The sequence below is a fragment of the Trachurus japonicus genome, chromosome 5, assembly GCF_045865225.1.
Source record: "Trachurus japonicus isolate A0001 chromosome 5, Traja_1.0".
In the NCBI taxonomy this organism is placed as follows: Eukaryota; Metazoa; Chordata; class Actinopteri; order Carangiformes; family Carangidae; genus Trachurus; species Trachurus japonicus.
Genome location: NC_140911.1, coordinates 28,275,228 through 28,301,405, shown reverse-complemented (window position 1 = coordinate 28,301,405; position 26,178 = coordinate 28,275,228). Strand labels below are relative to the sequence as shown.

Genomic DNA, 26,178 nt, shown 5'->3' with positions numbered 1-26,178 from the left:
TGAACTGCGCGATTGACATCAGTTATGATTCCCTGCAGTATTTTCTTTGCATCAGGTGTTGGATCACCCTCTGTCAGCCTCGTGCGTCACCACACTGTGTAGTGCCATTTATGCGCAGCTGGTCGGTGCCAAAGACAAGAGCAGCTTGACTCCGACTACATCTGCTTCTCCCAACACCTACTACTACGACCGAGTGCTGAAACGTGTGGCTGCGAGCATGAGGAGGAGGAGGAGGAGGAGGAGGAGGGGGGGGGGGGGGGCTGTGGGTGCGAAGGAGGCGGGTCTAGTGCGACCCCCACAGTTGAGCTCTGGAGGCTTTTACAATGCCCTACCATTTCTCAAAGCGCGTGTTATAGCTGCTGGACTGAAGAGCGACGGTCCGAACGCGCGTGTAGATAGACAGAGGCAGAGTGGATCAGTGAGGAGAGAAAGAGACACAGAGACATCAAGCATCACATTGCTGCCACTCAGCAGAGGAATTAACGCTGAAGCTTCGTGGGCAGAGGCTTTGGTAAGACTGAACAAACCTCATCTATTTCTCTTCACCAGGAAAAAAAGAAAAACCTGCTTTTGTTGCAGACACGACGCAGCTGTGATTGACTTGACGTTTATAGCTTATTGAAGTGGTTTATGTGAAAGACTGAGGCTCGGGAAGAATAATTGAAAACAATGGAACTAGTAGTAGGCTATGATTGCTTTTTTCCCCTCCACCAACCACACAAGGAGCCCAGAGGGGACAGAATGAAAACACACAGCCGACAGTGGATATAGAAGATCCCATGGCACACTATAGTCAGGGATATTATGGCTTTGTTTCCTATGAGTGGGTGATCGATACAGACAGAGCAGCGCTGTGTGGTCTCCCTGCAGTGAGCGCTAAGTCCAGATGTCACGACCATGTGGCTGGAGGAGAAGGAGTCGGTGACAGATCGTTGTTCATCTGCCGTGTGCTGTGCGTGGGCTATGACTCGTTGCGCGTTTTCGGTCTTTCTCATTACTACACGTGTGAGTGTGAGAGTTTCGAGTGAAAGTCGTCCTGCAACAGGTCCAACATAAATCTGGCTACTAGACCTTTGTGATCAGAGTGTAGCACTACCTGATTTTTTTTTTTTTTTTGGTCTCAGTTTGGTCCAAGTGTCGATTAATTGATGTGTAGCCTGTGTGCCATTTCCCAAAAAACAAAAACAAACAATCCTTGGTTGTGATTGTGAGAGTTGATTTCCAATCTATAGACTGCACCTCACCTCACTGTGTCCATGCCACATGACACCGACTAAAGACAGCTTCCTGCCTCCGGTGGGGTTTCCCAGTCAGAGTGGTCTTTTCTCTGAACAGCACAGTTATAACACATTAACTCTGTGTTAAGACAGTTTGTTGTGGCAGTTGTGGCCTTTTAAAGCACTCTGCCTCTGTTATTGTATTCTAAATATACCCATGTGGAGGAAGAGAGCCCTGTGTGGGAATCTGCTGCCTGTTATCACCCGGCACTGACTGAGCCTGGTTCATGTGCTGCAGCCTTATTGTTGTGAGTCTGACAACTGGGGCTTGAACTGACTTTAGTGTTTTGTGGTTTTACAGTTTTCTTTGGCAGAGAGTGTAAGGTTTGTATTGTAGGTTCCTGAATTGTGTTGCTTCTTTTGACTTAGATGGCAGTAAATTGAACATATTTGGATTCTGAACCACTGGTCAGACAGAATAAGAGATTTGGAGATTTATATTTCATGCACTAAATGACAAGCGAACCAACTGAGAGGATAATCACTTGTTAAAATCATTAGTTGTAACCTTTATTTACTTCAAAATCTATGTTAGATTGTTCATTTACTGTATATCCTGCAGTAACCCCAGGTTTCCACTGTTATAATCATAAGTGTTCTTCAAATTTTGTGTCTGACATCTAACTGATGTTTTCCGGGAATAGGGTTCATCATACAGAAGAGTTTTTGGAACCATCGTGGTGGTTTTTCAGTTTGTGTTAAAGGTTGAAACAGTTTCCGAGCATGTTGCAGGTTACTGGTCTCAATCTCAAATGTGATCACTGCTGCGCCTCAACCGCTCAGATGACGTTGAACTTCTCTCCGAGGGTTCAAGTTGGCGTGGGTGAGGCAGCACGTTTTTGACTTTGGCCTCTATCTAAACACCAACACCCTACATGGATTTTCATGCTGGGGTTCAGCGGAGACTGAGCAGATAAGAACTGACCGCGGTCATGTGCTGGGAGTTTGAGCCGGACAGGTGCGGCGTGTGTGAGGGAGCTGGGGGGTAGGGGTGGGGGGGCTGTGTGTGTGTTTTATCTATGTGGGAAGCAGCCAGCTGTGTTCCTCTGTCACTCTGTAGAGACCTGTGAATTTCTGCATTTGAGTCAGCCCATAGTGTTAAGTATCAGCCACTCCAGAGGTTATTATTATCGTCGTCATTGGGCTCATAATCTGTAAGGGGGGGGGGGTGAACCTGACCCCATCATGTGCTGCTGTCTATTTATATTGAAGTCACTGGAAAGACATTGTCCTTTGTTGACATGTATGGAGGTATAAACTCTGAGTGAACCGAGTGAAAATATTCTTCCTGCGGTCCTTTCATCTTAAAGATTTTTTTCTTTTTTTCTTCTTTCTTTTTTTTTGGGGGGGGGGGGTGAGGAAAATTGTCCTGACAATTTATGCTTTGTTCCCTCTGGTGCAATCACTGCCAAAACATATGATGTTAAGCTGATGTATTCCGCTTTAAAGAATTCCACACAGAGCCACTTGTCATTGTGTTTGAACACTCATAAAACATGAATCATCATAAACTTGGCTGAATTAGACCCAAGGGGGGGGGGGGGGGGGCAAAACAGTGGCTGGCCGGAGAGGAGAGGAGGGAATGTTGTTGTACTTCCTTATCATGACCATTGCCCCCACTCGCTTGTACACACAGGAATCTGTAAAACAACAAAAACATCACCGGCCCATGATCTCAAGCCCAGTTCTACACACTGAGTCATCACTTTCTGTGTGTTTGGCATCCTCATATACCTGTATTGATTAAATGTTGTTCCAGCAAATGTTTACCACCACACCTGACACCATGGTGCAGCCGGTGGGGGCGGGGGGTTGGGGGCTGTGGGGAGGTTTGTTGTTGCTCTGCAAATCATCTTTGAAATGAGAGTGGAGCTTAATATTCTCAGTGAAACTCCTGTGTAAACAAAGATTGCGCTGGCTGCTTGTAAAAACAGCATGCAAAATGATGTCTTGGCTCTTTGTGCGCTCCACAAGTGCGGCTTCGCTTTACGATCCCTTTAACGACGCAGTCGGTCAACGGTCCAGCGGCCGGTGTGTGTGTGTGTGTGTGAGGAGGCAGAGGAGATGGTCTGTGTGTAAAGCCAAACACCCTGCAGCAGTCTCAGTGGGTTGAAATGATGGTTTATTAATCATTCTGTTAACTTTTATTATACTGGATATCACCTGTTTGTGATGTGTCCTCTTCTATTGAATAAAACATCTAGTCAAGGCTGCCTAGAAGCTGCTTCAGTGGAGATTTTTAATATTGCTTTTAAATCTGGTGTAACCTGTTGAAAGCTGCTGTATACAACACCAGAATGAGCTCAGATATGAGACACCAACACACAGACTTTATATTTTTATTCACTGGATATTAGAATTGGTGGATACTTTTGGCTTTATTTGTTTCTGATGTATGTTTGTATTTAACATTCAGAGGACACTTCACAACAAAAGCATCCAGTAAAATAAGTGTAAGTGTAAGATCAGGAACCTTTTACTGTCCAAGGTTATAGATCAACAAATTTTGCAAATGGATTTTCTCATCCTGTTCCTAATTGTTACTTGTGCATTGTCTAAGACTATTTGAGACTGCAGCAGATGTTGTATGTGCAGACACACAGTAGCACCATATACACAAATTTGCCAAGATTTCAAACTGCTTTGCGGTCATTCTGTAGATTAAACATGAAACTTCTTCCTTTGTTGAAAAAAGCTTGTTTTGCCTGTGGCTCAGGAGCTGCCTTGTGATGTAGTTAAATCATTAGTGTGTGTGTGCGCTTGGTCACGGGTGGAGATGCAGAGGGTGAAAGGCTAATGCATGAATGTCACAGATAATGTCTTGTTGTGGGTATTTGAACATGGATGATAGCAGATTATGATGATGGCTGAGGGCCAGAGGAATATGTCTGATTTGCCATATCAATTCATTTAAAGGGTCAGTTTGTTATAGGTATAGTTCTGATATATTTTTTAAGCTGTTGTCATAGTGAATGTTTTGATTATTGAGTGAAAAAGTCCATATTAGAATATTTATACTGCAGGCAGTAGATGGTATATTTTATATATTTTCTTTACTGTACTTGAAAACATAATAATTAATCTAGCTCAATAGCATGGAAAGAGAAGTAGTTTATTGTGAATTAAAGGTTTATTCTTTACCTTTCTCTCACGATAACGGGTTGGTCATCAGTTGCATCATGTAGATTCAATTTATAGCAATTAAAAAACGTTCAGTTTTAGCCGTTAAAAGTTACTTTAGGGTTTAAAAGGAGATAGAAATCCTAAGAGATTTATCATAATAAAAGCCCACATTGCCACAAAGTGGTGCTTTCAGGTGGTGGCCGATACGGCAGGACATGAGCATGTGTTCCTCTGTCCCCAGCAGAGCACGTGTCTGTGGATGAGCTGGTGCTGCCAGGCGCTCTTGGCTGAACCTCGTGCCTGTTCCTGATGCACCACCACATGGGCATCTCCTCATCTACATGTGCTCACCCATCCACTGTCCCCCACTTGTCCCCAGCCTCTGTCTGTTTCATGCCCAGCTGGCCGAACAAGACATGGGAAATAATTGCAGCATTTACAGTTCTTTTTTTGCTTTAGAAATATTTGCTGTCTTAATGGAAAAAGAAAGCTCAAGCAGCTAGTGGTAATTCACCCGCCCATCTGTTCGAACATTTCAAATGTCACACAAGTCCAGTCACTCAGAATGGGACTTTACTTTTCACTCTCATGGCTCTTTGTGGCCTGATTTGTTACGTAACAGGACTCACTGGGGCCTCCAGTAGACGTCTCAGTGTAAGGTGACCCACCCGCCCCGTGGGGCTCGGGGCAAAATCATATAAAGAGTTCATTTGCAAAAGCAGATAAACACCATTTTGAAAAAAAATGAGCTGATGCTATGCTTTGCATAGTGTTGTTTTCAATAAAGCTTTTTTTTTTTTTCGAGATTTGTTTTGTTATGCCTCATCTCCTTGGTCAAAGCCACTCAACTTTGGTTTGACTGATATCACCTGATGTAAATAACAGAGGTATCTGCTTTTGAAAATGAACTCTTCATATGCTCATAGGACTTTTTCTCATATTGACAGAGATAAGTGTTAATTAACACAGTAAGTAGGTATTAATAGGTTTAGAGAATGAATAATTTGAGGGTTTGCACATGCTCGTTTTTCATTGGCTTGGATACAGAGGCCGACCAGGACATGACCCAGGTCAGTCAGAAAGAGCGATATCAAGTTTTATCTCATCCATAACCTTTGCATCTCTTGACACAAACAATAAATTCATGTGCTTTCCTTTGCACCGGAGTTTGCACGACTGCTACAACATGGAGCTGCAACAATGTCAACTTTGTGCAGCACGCTCATCACCAGTCTCTGAAATATTGGTTTTTTCCTTTTTTTCATTTGGATTAATTTATACAAATTATCTAATCATATAAATAATAAAATACAGTGACACTAAATACAGTGACACTAAAGCTTGTTTGAAGAAATTTATTTTTTCAATGAAAGAAGGAGACTGTAGCAGTAAAATTAAACTACATCTGTCAAGTCCCTAACAAGCTGCCCCGTGTCACCTTGACAGACACGTTAATGGGCGCACATATGGTTAAAGTGTTTGGTCTGCCATCCACCCAGCACCAGATAACGTTACGCAGCAGAAATACAAGCAGAAGTAGCCATGCCTGATCTCAGATCTGTTCTGTCCTTGGTCAGTACACATCATGCTGTACAAACGCATGTGCAGTGTCTCAGATCCGTTTTCAATGGTGCTGACTGATAGCAGGTGTTGTTGGTGAGATCAGTGTGGTCACGGTGTGGTTGGTCTGGGTTTACCGGTGGTTGTTGTACCTTGATACTTTTACACAGAACTGGGGCGGGTTGAAACGGCCACACAGCCTTTATTGGTACTTCCTGGAAGCCAAACACCTGGCTGGAACATCAAAATAAAATAAAACAGCTGAAAGTTTCCCTGAAAGAACATTTATTATGTGGTTGTTATATTTAGGAAACCAGGGACATCCTGGGAAAAAGGTAGAATTTTAACCCAAGTAAATGAACATTCATTATAAATTGTAGGGGTCTCTACTGCCCACACATTTTGAATTGTATTATTGCTGTGCTCTGAATATAAGATTTATTAGCACAGTGGCTCTCAAGGTAAAGTACATAATGGATGGCTATTTTGCTCATGGGTTTCAAAAAACTCTCAAAAAATTGTCTTAAATGGGCACTGAATGGGAGTCTAGTTTGTGTCACTTAGATTAAAATGTAAGAACATTAAATTGGAGTCAATTAGCAGGAAGTCCACCAGCGGAACACTGTCACGACCAAGGAGTGGTTTGGTTTCTTTGTGTAGAATCATATTCAATAGAGCTGCATTTTTCTTTTTTCTCAATATCACTGTCCCAAGCCAAGACCATATTTGTGTGATCTGTGACTTCTGTAATGGCTTTATATCACAATATCTACCTTACTGCCTCCTACTGACTTTGCTTTGACAAAAAAGTTGGTAAAAGTACAGTACCTGCTTTTATCTGAATTATCCTGAAAATGTTCCAGGATCTTTTGATAGCCAACACCAAGCATGGGCTCAAACTCATCAAATATCACCTGCTCTCTTCATTGCTAATGTCATTAATGAAATCTAGTTTTCAAATGTCATGAGACACACAGTATGTTTGCAAACACGTATCGCATTGACGTACTGTTAATGATGTATAACATGACGCTAACTTACTGGGGTGTATTGTGAGGATACAACAGCAGGGTGAACATATGGGTGGAAAAATATGGCCATTGTCAGTAATGGGCCTCCTGCTGTATTTACTGTAAATGCAGTGGCTCCCATTATGTTGCTGCTGAAGCCCTGATCCTCTGTTTTCTGGTTGCTCGTGAACAAAAACAGCGAGCCGACCCTGCATGGGCTGTGGTGACACAATATTCTATTCTATAACTTCTGCAAAAGTGTGTCACTCTCCCTGTTTCTGATGTATAAAAGTGAAGTCTCGACCCGACCTCTCTATTCAAGTTGTGTGTTGCAACAGGAAGCACTGACATCAGGGTTTTTCCAGATAGTGACGTTAGGGACGTGGTTACCCCGAGGTAAATAGAACAGCTCTGTAGATGAAGCAATGTGAGGTTAAAGGGATAGTTTACCCAAAATTCAAATTTCACTCATTATCTACTCACCCTCATGTCGACTAAGAGCTGTGAGAATTTTCAGAGTCCTCCGTCCCTTCTCTGAGTTACGGGGGGGTCCGTGCAGCAGTATTTGTCCATACAATGGTTGTCAACATTCTTCGTCCAAAAAGACACACCAAAAACCATCCAAATACCTTCATAGTGCTCGTCTGTAATGTCCCTCTGGTATTGAAGCCCCGACATGAGAAATTGTTCCACCGGTCAGTGCGACACAGGAAGAGCAGTGAACCGAGACACTGGGAGCTTCCGCTACAAACAAGCTTAAAATATAGACTTATTTAATTTTTTTCGGAACAATTTCTCATGTCGGGGCTTCAATACAAGAGGGACATTACAGACGAGCAGTATGGAGGTATTTGGATGTTTTTTGGTGTGTCTTTTTGGACGAAGAAAGTTGGTATCCATTGACAACCATTATATGGACAAATACTGCTGCGCGGACCCCCCCCGTAACTCAGAGAAGGCACGGAGGACTCTGAAAATTCTCACAGCTCTTAGTCGACATGAGGGTGAGTAATGAGTGAAATTGAAATGAGTAGGTTTAGACAAGATGCAGATTTCAACAATAATTTAAACATTCAATCCTTTTTAAGCTGATTACTGTGTGGAGTATCGTGCTGCGTGACTTGATGCTACTCCTGTCAGGTTCCCTTTGTAGCCGCAGCGGCTCGTGTCAATGACCCTCTTCAGCGGTACAGTATGAATAGCAGTATCAGTGATAGTTGGACACTGTGAACACTATTGAGCTGCTCACTGGTCACAGCGGAAGCTTCAAACAACACACTATTGTCTCTTTAATAGTGAAGAGGATTCATCGGGGTCATGGTGACAACTTTTGAGGTTTTACTCAGTAACAATAGTTGTTGGTTAACAAACCTAGCTGTACCGCTACAGAAATGCTTTAAACTCTGCAATTATGGGATGACAGTAATAACTGTTTAGCATACTGCTTCCTCAGTAATTTAGGCAACTCTTGTTGTTAGTGATTTGATTATTTTGTTTATCACACTGAGCTGATTCATTGTGTGGGATCTAGGACTTAGTACACAAAATTTAAAAAAACTCAAAAAGACCTTGATCTTTGACCTGGTGCTTTGAACTTATTTGTCTTTGCTCAACGCTGAAGTTCTGGAAAAGCATGAGAGAAACTTTGTCATGGTTTCCTGCCTCTTTTTAAAAAAATCTCAACCTGCCAGGTCTGGGGTATTGGAAGTTACCGTGTCAACAGCAGAAGTTAGTCATCGCTGTACATTTGTCACATGGACAAATATTGAATAAAAGAAGTTGTGACGTCTGTCGCTGATTGCAGGATTTCAGAAAGCTGACATGTCCGTAGATAAATGCTAAACTCTGTAGGACACTATCAAGTCCTTTTACAATACAGTTAGAAAAAGATTATCTAAATATGGTCCTACAAAATTGTGCAATTGGAGAGTGATAGATACATTCACAATGTGGGCTGAGGTTTGGAGTCACACTCATAGAAAACTAAAATGATTAAATCCTTGCCACAATTAATGTGAAACTAGCTTTATCTGATCATAATGTTACCTATGGAGGTGGGCTGTGCTGAAATGACAGCTGGATAGCAACACAGAGAGAGCACTTTTAAATTTGACAGCTGACGACTGAACAACTGAACTTTCACTAAGCTTCATTAAATATTTAATGGTTGGAAATGGAAAACATCGTTAGCTGTTATTTGCCCAGAGTTTCCGACTCAGAGTGAGTGGGTGTTATTTAATCAGATTTGATCGATGGCCTTACTCTACATATTATCGCCAGGCGCTGATGAGTTCATGGAAAATCTTTTTTATCGGCTTTTTCCAACCCAGTGGCAGCCACTTCAGACCAGTGACTAGAGGAAAGAAAAAAAAAAAGCAGAAATCTTTCATGTGAAAAAACAAAAGTGTTGTTCTTGGGCAGAAAACTTCAATAGGACGCCATCTTTAATAGGAAGTCATGTTTTCAGGGCCTTTCAAAGTGTGCTACACAATGAAACAAACTAAAAGTTAAACAAACGTGTGTCTTTTCTGTCTCTGCTCTATAGATATTCAAGACACTGCGTGACTTTAAAGGATCACCTTCATTGAGCACATTTACAAAACAAAAAACAAAAAGAACGTTGGATCATGGAGCCTTCTCAGTCAGAGATGAACATCCTATCCAACGGGAAAAGTCACGACCTCGGGGACGACATGGGTGTCCCAATGAAGACGTTGATGGAGGACGATCAGTGAGTATCCTCCCATTGTTCCACGTGCAGATAAATGGCTGCTCTGTGGTGCTTATTTACCTGTAATGGCATTTAACACAGCATGTGTTAAAGTCCCTTTGACTTGAATTGGAATATTCATAATTCTAAAAAAGTGAGATTTTGAATTATACACTATTTACCATTCCGATAAATTTTAACCAGGAGGTGGATGTGGTGAGCAACATACAGTATGACTTACTTCTTGCATAATCTTGCTTTTTTTAAATGCATGTTTACCTTGTTTTTGTGTTTGCATCAACGGACGGATCCTTATACAGAAATGGCACTCAAACAGTCAGGTATGTGCATGCTCATTTGTATGAGGGGATTTTCCCTATGCACATGTGTTTTCATGCATATTGTGATGCAAAAAAATGAAAAATATGATGTGATATTTTGACTAACTGCACCACATCTGTGTGAAGTGTTTGGAGGTAGATAGAGAGACAGTCATGTAACAGGCACAAATTCCTCCTCTAGATTTGATGATCCTGATGGAGGACTGGAGAATGAGGAATTCTTGCCCAGTTCAGATGGAAAGAAACCTTTGCGCTTCACAGATGTGAGTGTAAAAGCCTAAATTGACGCAATTGAGACCAAGAAAGCTTTACGAATTATAATTTTTTTGTTTGTTTGTTTTGTAAAACATGTTTAAGATTTTGTATTCTCTTTTTCGTTTTTTCCAAACAGTTTGAAGGAAAGACCTCCTTTGGCATGTCTGTCTTCAACCTGGGTAATGCTATTATGGGCAGTGGAATCCTGGGCTTGGCCTATGCCATGGCCAACACTGGCATCCTCCTCTTCTTGTAAGTAAATAAATAAATAAATATGTTTTGCTTCTCAAACAGAGATGTAAATGGTTGGGCCACTAATTCCCTGACATTTCCATGGACCTACAGTGGTGCACTCCATCACTGTAGCAGAGTGTGCCCAAAGCAAGTGCCAAGTCTTGAGTATCAAGTGTGAGGGACGTGCAGGTTTACATTGAGTGATTTGTCATCTGGAAACACGTCATGTACCACGATCTGATCACGTCTACACGTGACGTTTTGCTCAGCACCCCCCCCTTCTGTTCCACAAGGAGACCCCAGAAAGGCCAGAGCCCAGAATAACTGATCCTCCACACCCTGTCTAGAGGCATCTGGATTGCTCATTTAGTTCCTATGACCCGGTGGTCTCTGCTGCAAGGAAGCCAGTAGCAGGACTGGAATAGGTTGTGGCTTCAACTGTGTAAAAAGGAAGTCAGATCTTTGCAAGAGCTTGTGGAGAAAAGCTCCTCTTATGAAATATCTGTAAGGAATGAGGTCGTGTTGTGACCTCTGTAACTGAATCATGGCTGTTTAGTGTAGGTAGTGAGAGAAGTTTCAGTTACATCTTAAGGCTTTCAAAGCAAACTGTAGGTTAACACATGATGGCACATGTTGTGAATAGGCAGCATTTATACTGTATACAGGGCCGTTGCTAGGAATTCTGGGCCCCCTGAAAGAATACTAAAGTGGGCCCCTGCCCCCTGACTTTTCCCATTCTTTCTTAGACTACGTATGTATTGTCATTTTTTATTTACTTTGTTTGTATGCAGTTAATGCAGTATTACTGAGTATTAATCAGGGTCATATGCAGAATAGGGGTGCACCAAATGGCATTTTTTGGCCAAAGCCGAATACCGAATAAAATCAAAACGCTTGGCCGAATAACCGAATACCGAAAGTGGTTATAAAGTTTTTAAATAAAATATTTTTTTAAACTTAATTTTCAAGGAAAGTAAATGTTTATTGACTATTCTGACAGTTTTTGAATATTCCAGTTGCCGTTGCTCATCAAAAAAGCACAAGTTATATAAAGTTTTTCATTTAGGCCTATATCGGCCCATTGTGAGTGCTGAAAGATCTATGCAAGTACATTCCAAAAAAAACCAAGTGTCTTTTAAAACAGTGGTTCCTAACCTTTCTTGGTCAGATTTTTTTTAATTCATCAATTAGGCTACTAGACATTTCAGGCGGCCTCATTTGAATTTCAGGTGACCCCATGTGGGGTCCCGACCCCAAGGTTGGGAAACACTGTTTTAAAAGCTGTCGGCCACGGACGGAGTGGGCGAAATACTGGGACGAGGAACTTTCGTTTTAACTGCTGCAGCTGTCTCTCCCTTCCGTAGCCTACTCAGCATGCTGTTCAGGGTGTTTGGTTTTTAAATGATTCATTAAAAGGCGCGTTCCTACAGGAACGGTCCCCTCACTCAGTCCTCTCAGCAATAGTATGTCTCTGCAGACCCGGAGACCGCAGATTCAGACCCGCACGTTTGGACCCGCACGTTCAGACCCCTTGTAGAGACCCCTACTGGTTGACTGTAAAACTGCAACTCCACAGTCTGGACCGTTCAGACCATAGATAGTTTATATATCTATGGTTCAGACCCCTTCTTATGGATTTTCAACAGGGCAAAGTCGAAATAAAACACCAAGAATCTAATTGTTTGTGAAGTTTGGATTACTTTTAAACTTTTTAAAAATATTTTGGACTAAATAAATAAATAAAACACGAAGATCTAATTGTTTGTGAAGCTTGGATTACTTTTAAACTTTTAAAAAATATTTTGGACTAAATAAATAAAATCCAAATAAAACACCAAGATCTAATTGTTTGTGAAGCTTGGATTACTTTTAAACTTTTTAAAAAAAAATCTTTTGGACTAAATAAATTATTAACCTCCAATGAAATTACATGCTTTTAAATGTTCTATTGCATGGGGTTATAATGACAAAACAGTCTTAAAATAGCCTACAATTAATTGAATGGAATGAAATGGTTTCAAATGTTTTATTGCACAGACTTTCACAAATAGTCTTTATATCATGGCAGTGCTCCTTCTTTCCTCATCTGCCTTTTCAGCCTCCTGCAGAACTCGTCCACTTCACTGAAAACAGACAAAATGATAAATACTGGAATAGAAGAACCATCAATTTACTTTACTTTACTTTATTGTTTTATTGTACGTGGACAGTCCCAATTAATCAACTGCATTAAATACAGTAAAAAGGGCAGCTTTAGCCAGCATGGCTAATATCCTGCTGTAGTCCCCGGCCAGATGACAATGGGCATCCTAAAAAAACAACAACAACAATATATTACAACACAATGATTAAAAAGAATCAATAGGGAAAGGATAGAGCAGGTAGGCATCAGTACAATCATGCAAAGACAGCACATAGAAACATACAAGAGCAGCACATGCAATATACCAGTAATCACACACAATAGGCTACATCAGCACATACTGTATACACATTTACATTGTTGACTGATGCCTGCAGTGCGTATACTTTCACAAGAAACCTTACCATGAGAAAAAAAAATCCCACAGTCGTTCCCACATGTCTGGCAAGGCAAGCCCTAAAATGAATAAAAAATAAGTGGACATTACAGGCAATAGTCAATTTTTTTCCCACACAAATCATGTATTTATACTTACTGGAATTTCATGTCCTGTCCTCTCTGTCCAGGATCAATTTGCTGAGCAATTTGTCTCTAGAGAAAAAAATACAAACGTCAATAAAAACAATGTTGTAGCATAAAGTTGCACTTACACTATGTGAGTCTACAGTGGCAGTACCAACGACCTACACATAGGCTGTTTTATTTTTGTTTAATTTAAAGCAGAAGTAAGTGATATATTTGTGTTAATATAAGTCTTAAATAGTTATATCTTCCGACAGCAATCACTTACATAGAGTGTTTGGACCGAAACACGGGTCTGTCAGTCACTCTGCTCTGCTCTGAGCCGAGGAGAAAACATTTATCGTATCCTACAGTTTTTATCCAATGAGGAGAGAGAACGGCATGCAGGGCTGTGTGTGCAGCCAAGGGACGCCGTGAATGTGGCGACGTAGGGACGAGGACTGTTATGGTGCGTTCAAGGAAACTCGTATTTTTCCGACCGTGAAGTCGTACCAGTTCGATCTGGTACGAGTTCACGGGTCAGAAGTTACGAGTGGCCGTTATAGTGACTTTCACAGGTAAAACAGGTCGGAAAAACACGAGTGGGTTGCCTGGAACGCTACAAAGTCGTAAGTTGTGACTTGAAGCTGTAATTTACGATTTCAAAAGCCTGCCTGGAACGCAGCATTAGCGAAAACGACCGGACCACTTACTTCTGCTTTAATGCACACGGTATTAACAGTTTCAGTTTCATTAAAAACAATATGCCAAGAGAGCTTCTAGCTGAAAAATGCTAAGCTTGGTTAGCTTTGACGTGCATAAGGCTAATTGTAAACGTATTAAAAGTCAAACGTTCGTTAAAAACTTTTATGACATGAAACAAACTAAGTGATTAACGTTCGATACCCTTTTCCGTGGTCTGCGCGTCCATGTTCCGAGCAGGTAACATTAGCATAACACAAACCAGGGGGCAATGTAGCAGAAAACCAAGGGGTCTGAATGTGCGGGTCCAAACGTGCGGGTCTGAATGTGCGGTCTCCGGGTCTGCAGACACATTACTCCCTCTCAGTAGCCGACCGTGTCTCCGCTGACAGGACGCACCGGGCTCTTGGAGCGACGTGCAACGGTGCGCACCGTTGCTGTGCAGCTTTCCCCCAACTGCTCTTGTTTTTGTTGTTTTTCCAGCAGTAGTAGTACTTACTAATACATTTTTTTATATATTTGGCCTTGCTTTTCGCTCATTCCACCGAAGGCCGAATGTTGCTTTTTTTTGCAATATTTGGCCGAATATATTCGGTTACCGAATATTCAGTGCATCCCCAATGCAGAATAATTAATTCATACAAAGATTAGACTACTGGGTTTTTTGTGGCCCCTACTGGGCGCTGGGCCCCTAGAATTATCATCACCTTTCTCCCCTATACAACGGCCCTGACTGTATATCAGAGTTTACCAATGGGCGTCACCTCCCGCTGTATGCCAGATTATGTAATCCTCCTACATGTTTAGATGGGCTACATGAAATGAAATGTACCCTTTTATTATAATTCTTCAGCATATACATCATACATTAAATATTCTTACTGAAACATACAAAGACAATGGATTATTTGGAGAGACGACCAGTTTAATTTTATTTCAATATGAAGATTTGAGATTTCAATTCTAACAGTTTCAGCAATTTACATATTTAGCGTCTATTTTTTGTATTCACAATGAACCTATTGTCATACCTCACTGTAAACTGGTCTATGCACGAAACGGAACCTTTTGCAAAAACCTTCCATAAAACACAATCTGCTTTTTAAAAATCTGTGTAATCCCTGATGTGTATGGAATGAAAGCCATGTGACTCTTGTATAAGGAACAGGATGTTTGAATTTAAAAAGCTTAATTCTTAGAAAGAAAACAAAAGAGCTTACTATGCACAGGAGCTTAATTATTTGGGTGGGTGAAAAACCTTGTGGGGTGAATATTGCTATTGGAGCACCTAATCAGAGGAGCATTGATAAAAGCTTTCAGGGAGAGACTGAATAATTATGTTGACTCTTTCATCAGAGCAGATCTGTTAAGAACACGTCCACTACAGTAATTACTCACATGTTCTTTCTTTCTATCTGGATTTGCTCTTGTCCCTCGTTGCCTCAGCGACATCGTCATTCGCCGGCTGCGATGCAAATAGACATTCTGAGTCCTCGTCAGCATATTTCCAGCGGCACACAGAAATAGAGCAGTTATGAAAAGCCAGGCGCCTTGCTCAATATTTGACCAGGGTGTGAGGAGGATACTTCTTCATTTAGACAAGGCATCAAATGTGGCTTTTCTGACAGACACAAATAAACACTAGTTTGTGAGTTGAGGGGGTTTGGGACAGTTCACACAGCCTTTGTAACAGTGGGATATCAGGGCTTGATCTCTCATACCTTAGAGTCCCACTTTGTGGCTACAAGTAATGGTGGGAAAAAAGTCTGAGAAGGTGATGGATCTGAGATCAGCCTCTGACTCTTCAGGAATGCTGGCCTGAGAGCCCCTGCCCAGGGCTCAGTTCCTCTGTAGGAGGACCACCATAACTATGGGGTTATGGGAAATAGCATTTTCATCATTGTGGAAGACTACTGACCTTCCTGAAAGGAGCACAATCCCATTCTTTTACCTAGAAAGACTTGCTGTTTTCAAGAACACAATGTCTCCTCCTCATTATTTGTTTCAGCTGCTGATATTATAAAAGGTACTTTATTGGTCACATATACAGCTAGTACAGTGAAATTCTTTCTCTGCATTTAACCCATCCCTGAGGAGCAGTGGGCAGCCACGGTGCAGCGCCCGGGGACCAACTCCAGATTATGAGTCAGTGCCTTTGGTCAGGGACACTGACTGGAGGATTAACCTAGCCGACATGTTTTTAGTGGTGGGGGAAACCGGAGCACCCGGAGGAAACCCACGCAGACACGGGGAGAACATGCAAACTCCACACAGAAAGGACCTGGGCGGCCTGGGATTCGAACCCAGGACCTTCTTGCTGTGAGGCAACAGTGCTAACCACTGTGCCACCGTGCCGCTTATGTTACATGTGATACAATTAACATTTTGCAGCAATGACAGTATATGTTTTTTTTTTACGGCAGGTTTCTTCTGACTGCAGTAGCAGCCCTGTCGTGTTACTCCATCCACCTGCTGCTCAAATCCTCTGGCATTGTGGGTAAGCATTGTGCCATGTGCATGTTGTAGTGAAATTGTGCAACTACTGTACGGTACATGTTCTAAGGTTTTGTTACCAAAATGCCAGTGAATCAATGAACCAATGAATGATGCTGATCCATAGTCATTCCAAAAAAGGGCAAGGTTAACAGTCATATAGTTCACTGTTTAAGCAAATTAATTGAGTAATGAAATGATTATTAAAGGGACAATGAGGAGTTTGTATTTGGTTATAAAAAAGTCTCATATTAATGTGGACCCACACTTGTTAATGGGCCCATTTCGTTTTGTCTTTATCATTACTTTGTTATTATTATTAGTGGTGGAAATGCTGGGCGAGCCGACCAGCGTTTCCTACTTTCGGTTTCACGGACGCTGCCCGGCGGGTCATGTGAATAACGGCACAGAATCTCCGTTTATGGTGGGAACTACGACGGTATCTGATCGTCTTCAAACCTCTGACTTTCATTCTTGATGAATGAAAACATACTTGGCATGATTTCCGTCTTGCGCCGGTCCAAGAATTTCACCGTTTTCACTGTGAAAACTCCTTGTTGTCCCTTTAACATTTCAGTTCCATATAGTTTCTTAAATTGTATTCAGACTGTTTAATCAAGTTAGTTAATCCTATAATCTGGTGTGTTGTAAGTTTTACAGTGTCTAGACTAATATTAAAAATGTGATAATGACGGGTTCTTGGCCCACCAAACACACATTGGTCTGTTTTGACAGTGTTTCATTGGGAAAGGTATTGTTTTCTAATCTCTTTACAGGTATTCGTGCTTATGAGCAGCTGGGGTACAGAGCCTTTGGCACTCCTGGAAAAATGGCTGCTGGAATAGCAATTACCCTGCAGAATATTGGAGGTGAGGAGACACTGTGTGGTTAATATGTGACCTGTCTGTAAACTGCCTATAGCAGAAAACATGAATTACACACCATTAAATGGATTAAAGTTTATAACCCCTTGTTACCCAGACCATCACACATCGATATTGATTCATACCACTAGCATTACGTTGGCTTGTTATTGTTGGCTTGTTCTGTGAAATCCGGGTTTGTATAAAGGGCAAAGACCAGTAGAAACAGCTGTGTTCTCTGAGACTCACTGAGCAGCATCTGCTGTTGAGTTTTCTCTGAACAAAGATTTGTTGATCAGACTGTCATCTGCTAATTCAGTGGCACGACAGGTTAGATTCGCGGAGTTCAATGAAACGCTTTTCATTTTAATTTGCTTTTTTTCAGTCTGAAAGTCAGTCTGGGTACAAATGATACCAGGTGCTTCACATTTCCCAGAAGTATGCCATTAAATAGCCTGACAGTGCCGTCAGTGGAGTTTCACATCAGACAGAAAAACAAGTCCTCAAACTGGATAAACTTAAACTTAAGTTGATACCACTTGATATTTTTGCTTGAAATATGACTTTGCTGCTTTTGCAAGTGTATCAAATCAGTTAAACTCTGACGGAGGATATGTGTCTTCTCTGTGTAGTTCAAATGATTTATTTTTTGTCAAATAATAAGCATGGTAAACAAAAATGCCCTTATTCCCAGAACAAAATATCCCAGAGGGCACGACCTCGGTGTCCTCAGTCGTATCCTCTGCCACGTCACTTACACACACACGGCGTGATGCATGTTGTTGTGACACGGTGGTGTTTCCGACATTTGTTTGCCTGCGTGTCAGTCACCCTGGCCCTGGTCGTTCACGCCCCCCCGTCTGTCTCGTCTCGTTGCAGCCATGTCCAGCTACCTGTACATTGTTAAATCTGAGTTACCACTGGTCATCCAGGCTTTCCTGAAGGCAGATCCCAACTCTGAGTGAGTATTATCAATATTATTATTATGGTTGCTCTTCTTTTTTTTAAGTATATTTTTTGGGCATTTTTGCCTTTATTGGATAGTAGTATAGAGTGCCGAAGCGGAAGCAGGAAGTAACGGTCGCTATGGGACCTCAACTCGGAAAAAGTCTCCATGTAAATGAACGGGAGTCAAAGTTTTATTTCGTGATCCGACAATTGTGCCATGAGAAAAAAATATGTCCTCTACCTGTTTAAAACATCACGTTTCATGCACAGAAATCAGCAGTTTATTGTAAACCTATTGTAGAATAAAATTCTGAAGAATCCGTAACCAGAAAGACTACAGGTTGCGTAGGTGACGTCACACACCAAATGCCGCCCTTTCCCGTGTCAGTTGGTGACGTATTTTTTGTGGGACACCAGATCTGTAGTCCTAGAGCGGTCGTCACACAAAATACATTCTTCCGTTGCTGTTTTACGATAAACTGCTGATTTCTCGGCATGAAACGTGATGTTTTAAACAGGTAGAGGTCACAATTCAATCGGATCAAGAAATAAAACTTTGACTCTTGAGGACCCATGGGGCCGTTACTTCCTGCTTCCGCTTCGGCTCTCTATAGTAGCGAGACAGGAAATGGGGCGGGAGAGAGGGGGGAATGACATGCAGTAAAGGGCCGCCCCATGTGGCATCTGAACCGGTGGCGCCTGCTCTGCCAACTGTGCCACATGTGCCCCATTATTATGGGTTGCTCTTCCTGATACCATCATCCCTGCCCTACTCGTTCAAGGCACATGGCTCCTGTCTGCCGTTGGCCCAGAGCTCAGAGGTCACGGGGGCCTGGCGGACTCTGTGGGCAGTGAATATGTCAGTTTGCACCATTCATTGATTCAGTCGGCGTGGGGGTGTGATGAGAATGGCAACCTGTAATTGGCTGAACACTGGAGGTTTGTGGAGGGAGGGGGGTTATAGTTGGGCATCTGTCAGTTATGCATACACACAAGGTAAACCCTCAGCGCTGTCAGGCACCGCATACGTCGCAGTCATGCCACTCTGGCAGACACTCTGCATAAGGCCATGGAGGACTCGAGTGGATTCCAGCTGCCCGATGATTTCTATAAACAAACCTTGTGCTCTGGAGGCATCGCAGCGACTGCAGCCACTTCCCCTTTTCAAAACATCTCGCAGGCCTGAAAGATAAACTTTGCAGAACAGACGGAACCAGACTAACTAAAGACTTAGACTTTCTAAAGAAACCTCACACACAATAAGCTAAGATACAAGGTTGTGGCCTGACCTGTCCCCTAATTGTGTAACTGCTGTTGTTATCCTGACAGGACATGTCATCACTCTATCATTGATCGGTTTTGAATCGGGATAAACTGATACCCTTCTATCTGTCTGTCTGTGTATTCCTGTCAGGGTCAGAGGCTTAGCTACAATCAAAATGGTATTATGACTCCTGCTCTTTCTTTCTGTCTTTCACTCACTCTCTCTCACACACACACACACACACACACACACACACACACACTAATGACAGCAGCAGGTGGTGTAACATTGGTTGCCAAATTCCGAGGGCTGTGCATAAGGACAGGTCAGCTTAGGGCCGACTCTCAACAACCGATAAACACACACACACACACATTCTGTTGGTTTCCACTTGACGCACCCCCTGCTGTTCAGACTGTGGCGTCAGGAGGGCACAGTGGAATGAGGGGCAGCGGGTGGCGGGGCTGTGGCTTTATTTATGACCCGTGGCTCTCTAAATATAGACAGCAAGGATGAGCAGCAGACAGACAGACAAGTATCTTTCACTTAAGATCGCCTGAGAGATGATAAAAATATATTTCCAAACTCAAATTTCCAAACATCAGGCTTTGACACTGCTGTGACTTGTGATATCTGATGACATATGTTATATAACAATACCGATATTCAACATTTTTCATAAAAAATAAGAAGGATGTATTGACTTTTGCTTTGTTTTGGTTGTTAAAGTCATGTCAAGCTTTATTTATATAGCACCTTTAGCCAAGGCGTTTTACAATTAAAAACAAATACAATTACAGTTAAATACATCAGATAAAAGCACAATAAAATAAACGTAAAATATAAGAAGCAATAAGAACTGTCATGATAAAACAATCAGTCAGTTAGGAGTGTTAAAAGACAGGGAAAAGAGGTGGGGTTTGAGCAGGGATTTCAAATTTTCTAAATTTGGAGCTGTTCTAATGCAGAATGGCAAGAGAGCTGAGATCAAGAGAGGTGCAAATGTTTCTCAGACATCATTGATTTTGTAAAAGTTTACCCCAAAAAGAAATGAAAGATCTTCAATATTCATCATAATAAGACCAGTGTTTTGCAAAGTCATCCTCAACTATTCTTAAACACAATCTCACAGAAGAATGTTCATATGCAAGACTTGCAATGTTCTTATGCGATCTTGGTAAACTGAAACGGGACTTGGATCTGAATCAACCTGTTCTGGGATGTGACTTTCCCTAAAGGGTTTTAGATCCACAGAAGGCACAAGGGAAAGGTGATCATCAGATGTGACCTACTGACAAGAAGTCCAACGAGGACGTGACCTGTGACTCGTGTGACTTTTACTTCCCGTGCTTTCAAGGAAGAGACGCTGCCAGTCTGGTAGATCACTGGCTGTTACAGGCCCGTTGGCAGTGCTACATCCCACATCTCCACGTTTTAGACATTGTAGGATATATTTTATTATATATTTCTGTCTTATTCTTAGCCATTTCTTCTCTTTGTATTTTATTTCCTATGCACATTTCCTTTTGGAGCAACCTGGCATAAGAATTTCCTTCAGGATGAGTAAAGCTCTATCTAATCTAAAGTAAAAACGTCAGTTTGAATAGCTTGTAATGATTATCATGCAGTTGACAGACATTGTTGATACTGGCATGGTATCAGGTTTATAAACGGCAGTGGCATGGCCCCCTCTTTACTCTATCGGTGTATTATTTGAATATCTTAGTAATTAATGCACAATAACAAGGTAGGTGTATACATGGCACTAGACCCAGTTTAATATAAACAACAGTTTTATACAGTAGGGGTCCCTGCTCCATCTCTCCATCAGTTCCTTGGTCTGATTTAGAATTATAGGACTAACAGCTTGAAAAAAGAAGCTGTAGGCCACAAAGACCTTTCTATCAGAGGATTTAGGAGATAGTGGTCTTTAAAGGGATAGTTCACCCAAAATTCAAATTTCACTCATTATCTACTCACCCTCATGTCGACTAAGAGCTGTGAGAATTTTCAGAGTCCTCCATTACTTCTCTGAGTTACGGGGGGGTCCGCGAAGCAGTATTTTGTTCCGCCGGTCAGTGCAAATCTCGCGTGATTTGCACTGACACAGGAAGAGCAGTGAACCGAGACACTGGGAGCTTCCGTTACAAACAAGCTTGAAATATAGACTTATTTAATTTTTTTCGGAACAATTTCTCATGTCGGGGCTTCAATACAAGATGGACATTACAGACGAGCAGTATGGAGGTATTTGGTGATGTTTTTTGGTGTGTCTTTTTGGACAAAGAAAGTTGGTATCCATTGACAACCATTATATGGACAAATACTGCTGCGCGGACCCCCCCGTAACTCAGAGAAGGAACGGAGGACTCTGAAAATTCTCACAGCTCTTAGTCCACATGAGGGTGAGTAGATAATGAGTGAAATTTGAATTTTGGGTGAACTATCCCTTTAAAGGTTTATGTGATGTGTAAGATTTAGGGTCGATATGTTCTCCTGAGCGAGACATGTGAGGGAAAACTAAACGTAGAGCGGATTGATGGATGACTTGGACAAGTCTTCTATTTACATGACAATAAAAAAAAACGGATTACTGTTTACTATAAACACTGATGGTCCTGTCTCACAGGAGTAGGTCACTGTGACAGATCAACACAGAACACAATGACACCAAGCTGCCGACATGTCCCCATGTGCTGTCGGCTATTTAGGTTATACGAGGGTGTTTTACAGCGGGCATTCACAGGATGTCTGTGGCATGGGAGGAAATGTTTGGTGCCCACATATAGCGCATGATAATGCAGTGGCAAGGTCTCCTATTGGATTGTAGGAGAAGCTAAGGCTTAGGGCTAACATTGGATGTGTAGTTCCATCCACATATGTTTCTCAGCCTTGATCCGAAAGCCTTTTTTTTTTTTTTACAAGGGAACTGTTTTCAGATGTTAATAGAGCTGAGAAACAAAACCTGAAGGACAGAGATAGCAGGGTTGTGAGGCTGACAAAGGCAACACACACTGACTTCTTCGGTGCTTTGTGTTGTGTTGGTTTCCACTGTGTCCTCCTCCTCCTGTCACATACACCATCCGTTATGTAAGGCTCTATTCCAGTGCTACTGTGGAGAGCAACGCAAGCACACATGCGTTTTTTCCACAATCTTGAGACCAGAGATGTTCCCAGCAGCGACTTTTCACAACCTGCTGACATTCAAACAGGTGCTCTCAGGTTATTTTCGGATGACTTAGAAAAAAGTAGTGCCGCCAGTTCTTTACCAAACGAATAAACCGAGTTCTCACCATCCAGATCCTCAGTCTATTTTTGTCTGTGTGTCTCTCTGTGTGTGCTGTGTCTCTGTGCCAGTGTTTGAAATATTGAGCTCACCAAAGTAAACTGGACTTTTTTTTTTCTCCAAACAGTCTGTGGTACTTGAATGGAAACTACCTGGTCATCATGGTGTCTGCCAGCGTCATCCTGCCCCTGGCTTTAATGAAGCAGCTCGGTGAGTATAGCAGTACTCTCAGGTATTCCTTCCCGTGCTCGTCTCCCTGATGTTTTCTTTTGAAACATCCACATCTAACACAACAGATGCTGGTGTAGCAGATGTGAATGAGACATTTAATGTGTATTTTCCCTCTCCATGGTCTCAAGCTGTGAGCAGCAGTGGAAAACCTTTTCAGCCATGAGAAGCTTTATTAAATTCTTTATTCTGTTATCATATTCCTTTTTAGCCCCTATCCCCCTCTCCCTTTTGCAAGAGTGCCATTGTAAATGAGAATTTGTTCGTAATGACTTACCTGGTTAAATTAAAGCAGAAGTAAGCTGAATATTTATGTTAATATAAGTCTTAGATAGTTCTATCTTCCGACAGCAATCACTTATATAGAGTGTTTGGTCTGAAACACGGGTCTGTCAGTCACTCTGCTCTGCTGTAAGCCGAGGAGAAAACTTTCCTTGTATCCTACAACCTTTATCCAATGAGGAGAGAGAACGGCATAAGGGGGCGGTCCTCTCTGTGTGTGCAGCCAAGGGATGCGCGTGAATGTGGTGACGTAGGGACGAGGGCGGGGACTGCTGCACTGCAAAAACTCAAAATCTTTCCAAGAATATTTGTCTTATTTCCTGTCAAAATGTCTAATTTCTAGTCAAAACTAATCTCTTTCTATTTCAAATGAGACTCATCACCTAAAAAATAACTTGTTTTTAGATCATTTTCACCTGTTTTAAACTAATTTTTACTTAAAATAAGTAGAAAAATGTGTGCTTGTAATAAGAAAGAAAAACTTGCCCCACTCTCAGATTTTTCTACTTATTTCAAGTGAAAATATGCTTGAAAGAAGTTAAAAATTGTCTAAAAACAAGCTACTTTTAATGATGAGTCTTATTTTAAGTATAATGAGATTTGTTTTGACTAGAAATAAGACAAATATTCTTGGTAAGATTTTGAGTTTTTGCAGTGTAACTCCATCGGCTGACAAGAAGTTAGCCAAAACGACCGGATCGCTTACTTCTGCTTTAAATGAAATAGATACATTTATTGTCATCATATAAACACAGTGCATCAACATGATGGAATTCAAGGTGCATCTCCAGGTCAGTGTGATAAAAACACTCAGCTACAAAAGTAAATTCACTCAGGGTCACTTCATCAAAAGTGTAATTCCAAGTTGATAATGGTGATGACTTACTAAATAAAAGTGGCTTTTAGGTCATGACCAAACTGGGAGTAGGCCTGGAATCAAAAAAGATCCCTGTGCCCTGTTTTCTGCTGGGCCGACTTCAGACTTGTGACTCTCAGAAGTCTGAAATCCAGATTTATTGGCTCACATCAGGAGCTGAGAGGCTGAACATGACCAGCAGGATCCTCAGCTCCAGTCTGTCTGGGAACCTTTGTTTCATTGACGTCTTTCAAAAGTCTCCCATCATGTCTATATAAAGGCTTAAAATGGCTATAGGCCCTTTTTACTATTATCATTGAAATTGCTAGATATTTAATAATAATTAAAATATCATAAATGTCATAATTCAGATGTATTCATAAATCATGCTCCATCTACTGGAAACTGGCTTCCATAAGTTTCTCTGGGAGTCTCTGGCACAGCTCCTGTTTCCCAAACGTCAAGTGACCATTAATCAATGATGTCCCTGCACTTCACTGCTTCTGTGGAACATTTTCTGTTTTTGCTCAAGCTTTGTTGTGCAGCTTGTATCTTGGCTCTACCGTCCAGACCCTTTAAGCTTTAGTTAGCTCTCTCTCTCTCTGTGTTTTGGCTCTTGGTCTTTACGTTTCAGAACGGCACGCTTATCTGTCTTACGCATGTACTTGTTTTGTTTTTTTCCCGGTGAAACATTTTTCTCTCTTTAATTAAGATGTGTTTTCCTCTGACCTCAGACCATCTTACATAAATAATGACGTTCTGACTGGGACTTTTACCTCAAAGTCAAGTCATTAGTGTGTTTTCATCCCACCGCTGGCTGTGGAAACAGCAGGAGCCCCAATTAGACTCTCTTTTTTTTGTTCTGAAATGATCACACTCTCTGAGCCACTCACAGCAACATGTAATAAACCTGCCCTTTCTGATCTCGTTGTGTTGTCAGGTCAAAATGGCAAATTTTAGGGATGTTTCATCATAAGACAAATCCTCCTCCTCCGCTCTGTGTGTGACTAATGAGGCCTGTAAAGTCCTGAAGAACACATAAAGAGCTCCGTTCATTTAAAGAAGCCGTCTCCTTCACTGTCTTGTTCTCCTTCTTTTCAGGTTACCTGGGTTACACTAGTGGATTTTCTCTCAGCTGCATGGTGTTCTTTCTCAGCGCAGTAAGTTGGCCCCCGCTCACATAGCGGCACATCATCGCTGTGACTCTTCACAAGGAGCCTCATTTGTTCTGGCATGTCATCTTGGCACATACGTTACTTGCTTTCCCACCCTCGCCCCTTTTCCCACACTCGTCTCTATTTTCAGTGGTATGTGGCTATGTTTGATAAGGCAAATTTAAGAGCTACTTACAGACATCAAAGGATGAGAGTAAAACGCTAAGCACTTTAGAGGCTGAGTCAGACTAATCTGATCCTTTCTTTGATTAATACCCCTGCTTTTCTTCCCTCCTTCTGCGTCTCTCTGCAGGTTACCTATAAGAAGTTTCAGATCCCGTGCCCGTTCGAGGAGTTCTCGGCCAACAGCACCGCCGCCCACCTCGGCGTCAACGTCTCCAGCCACGGCCACGAGTACAACAACGGTCTGGTCCACGCAGCCGAGGACGACTCTCACTGCTACCCGCGCATGATCACCATCAACTCACAGGTATTGATAGGAGGCCGCCGTAAAGATTCAGTCGCTTTGAGCGCCGAGTTCTGCAGGTGTTCCCACATTTGGTGTTGAGAGGCGGCGGTTAGAAGTCATGAGTTGACGTGTTTCATCTTCACAGACGGCGTACACCATCCCCATCTTGGCTTTCGCCTTCGTGTGCCACCCTGAGGTTCTGCCCATTTACACCGAGCTCCGCAAGTAAGACAGCCACCCCCACTGTGGCCTGCGGTATTTCATAGCGCGTCTGTGCAGAATGTGGCGCTCACATAACCATAAAACTGTCTCTGATTTCAGTCCAACACAGAAGAAGATGCAGAAGGTGTCCAACCTCTCCATCCTTGTCATGTACACCATGTACTTTCTGGCGGCCCTCTTCGGCTACCTGACGTTTTACGGTGAGAACAGCTGTCTGTGCCGCTTCTTAGTTATACTGTACACCAGTAAAAAGTTTA

The 26,178-nt window shown here is 42.0% G+C and overlaps 1 protein-coding gene across 2 annotated transcripts in view; it reads left to right on the top strand.

The window, feature by feature from the left end:
- The first annotated feature begins 276 nt into the window (after nucleotides 1-276).
- slc38a3b (solute carrier family 38 member 3b) overlaps nucleotides 277-26,178 on the top strand; it is a 30,670-nt gene continuing 4,768 nt past the window's right edge. Inside the window, exons 1-13 of one of the 2 annotated variants that reach the window (XM_085777181.1) lie at nucleotides 277-511; nucleotides 9,516-9,701; nucleotides 10,001-10,021; nucleotides 10,203-10,284; nucleotides 10,413-10,528; nucleotides 16,280-16,353; nucleotides 17,126-17,218; nucleotides 18,092-18,173; nucleotides 22,838-22,920; nucleotides 25,178-25,236; nucleotides 25,544-25,720; nucleotides 25,845-25,924; nucleotides 26,021-26,121. In XM_085777181.1, the coding sequence (XP_085633307.1) occupies nucleotides 9,598-9,701; nucleotides 10,001-10,021; nucleotides 10,203-10,284; nucleotides 10,413-10,528; nucleotides 16,280-16,353; nucleotides 17,126-17,218; nucleotides 18,092-18,173; nucleotides 22,838-22,920; nucleotides 25,178-25,236; nucleotides 25,544-25,720; nucleotides 25,845-25,924; nucleotides 26,021-26,121 (1,072 nt within the window). In that variant the 5' untranslated portion in view covers nucleotides 277-511; nucleotides 9,516-9,597. The remainder of the gene's footprint in view (nucleotides 512-9,515; nucleotides 9,702-10,000; nucleotides 10,022-10,202; nucleotides 10,285-10,412; nucleotides 10,529-16,279; nucleotides 16,354-17,125; nucleotides 17,219-18,091; nucleotides 18,174-22,837; nucleotides 22,921-25,177; nucleotides 25,237-25,543; nucleotides 25,721-25,844; nucleotides 25,925-26,020; nucleotides 26,122-26,178) is intronic. The other variant, XM_085777182.1, reaches the window with a different exon arrangement.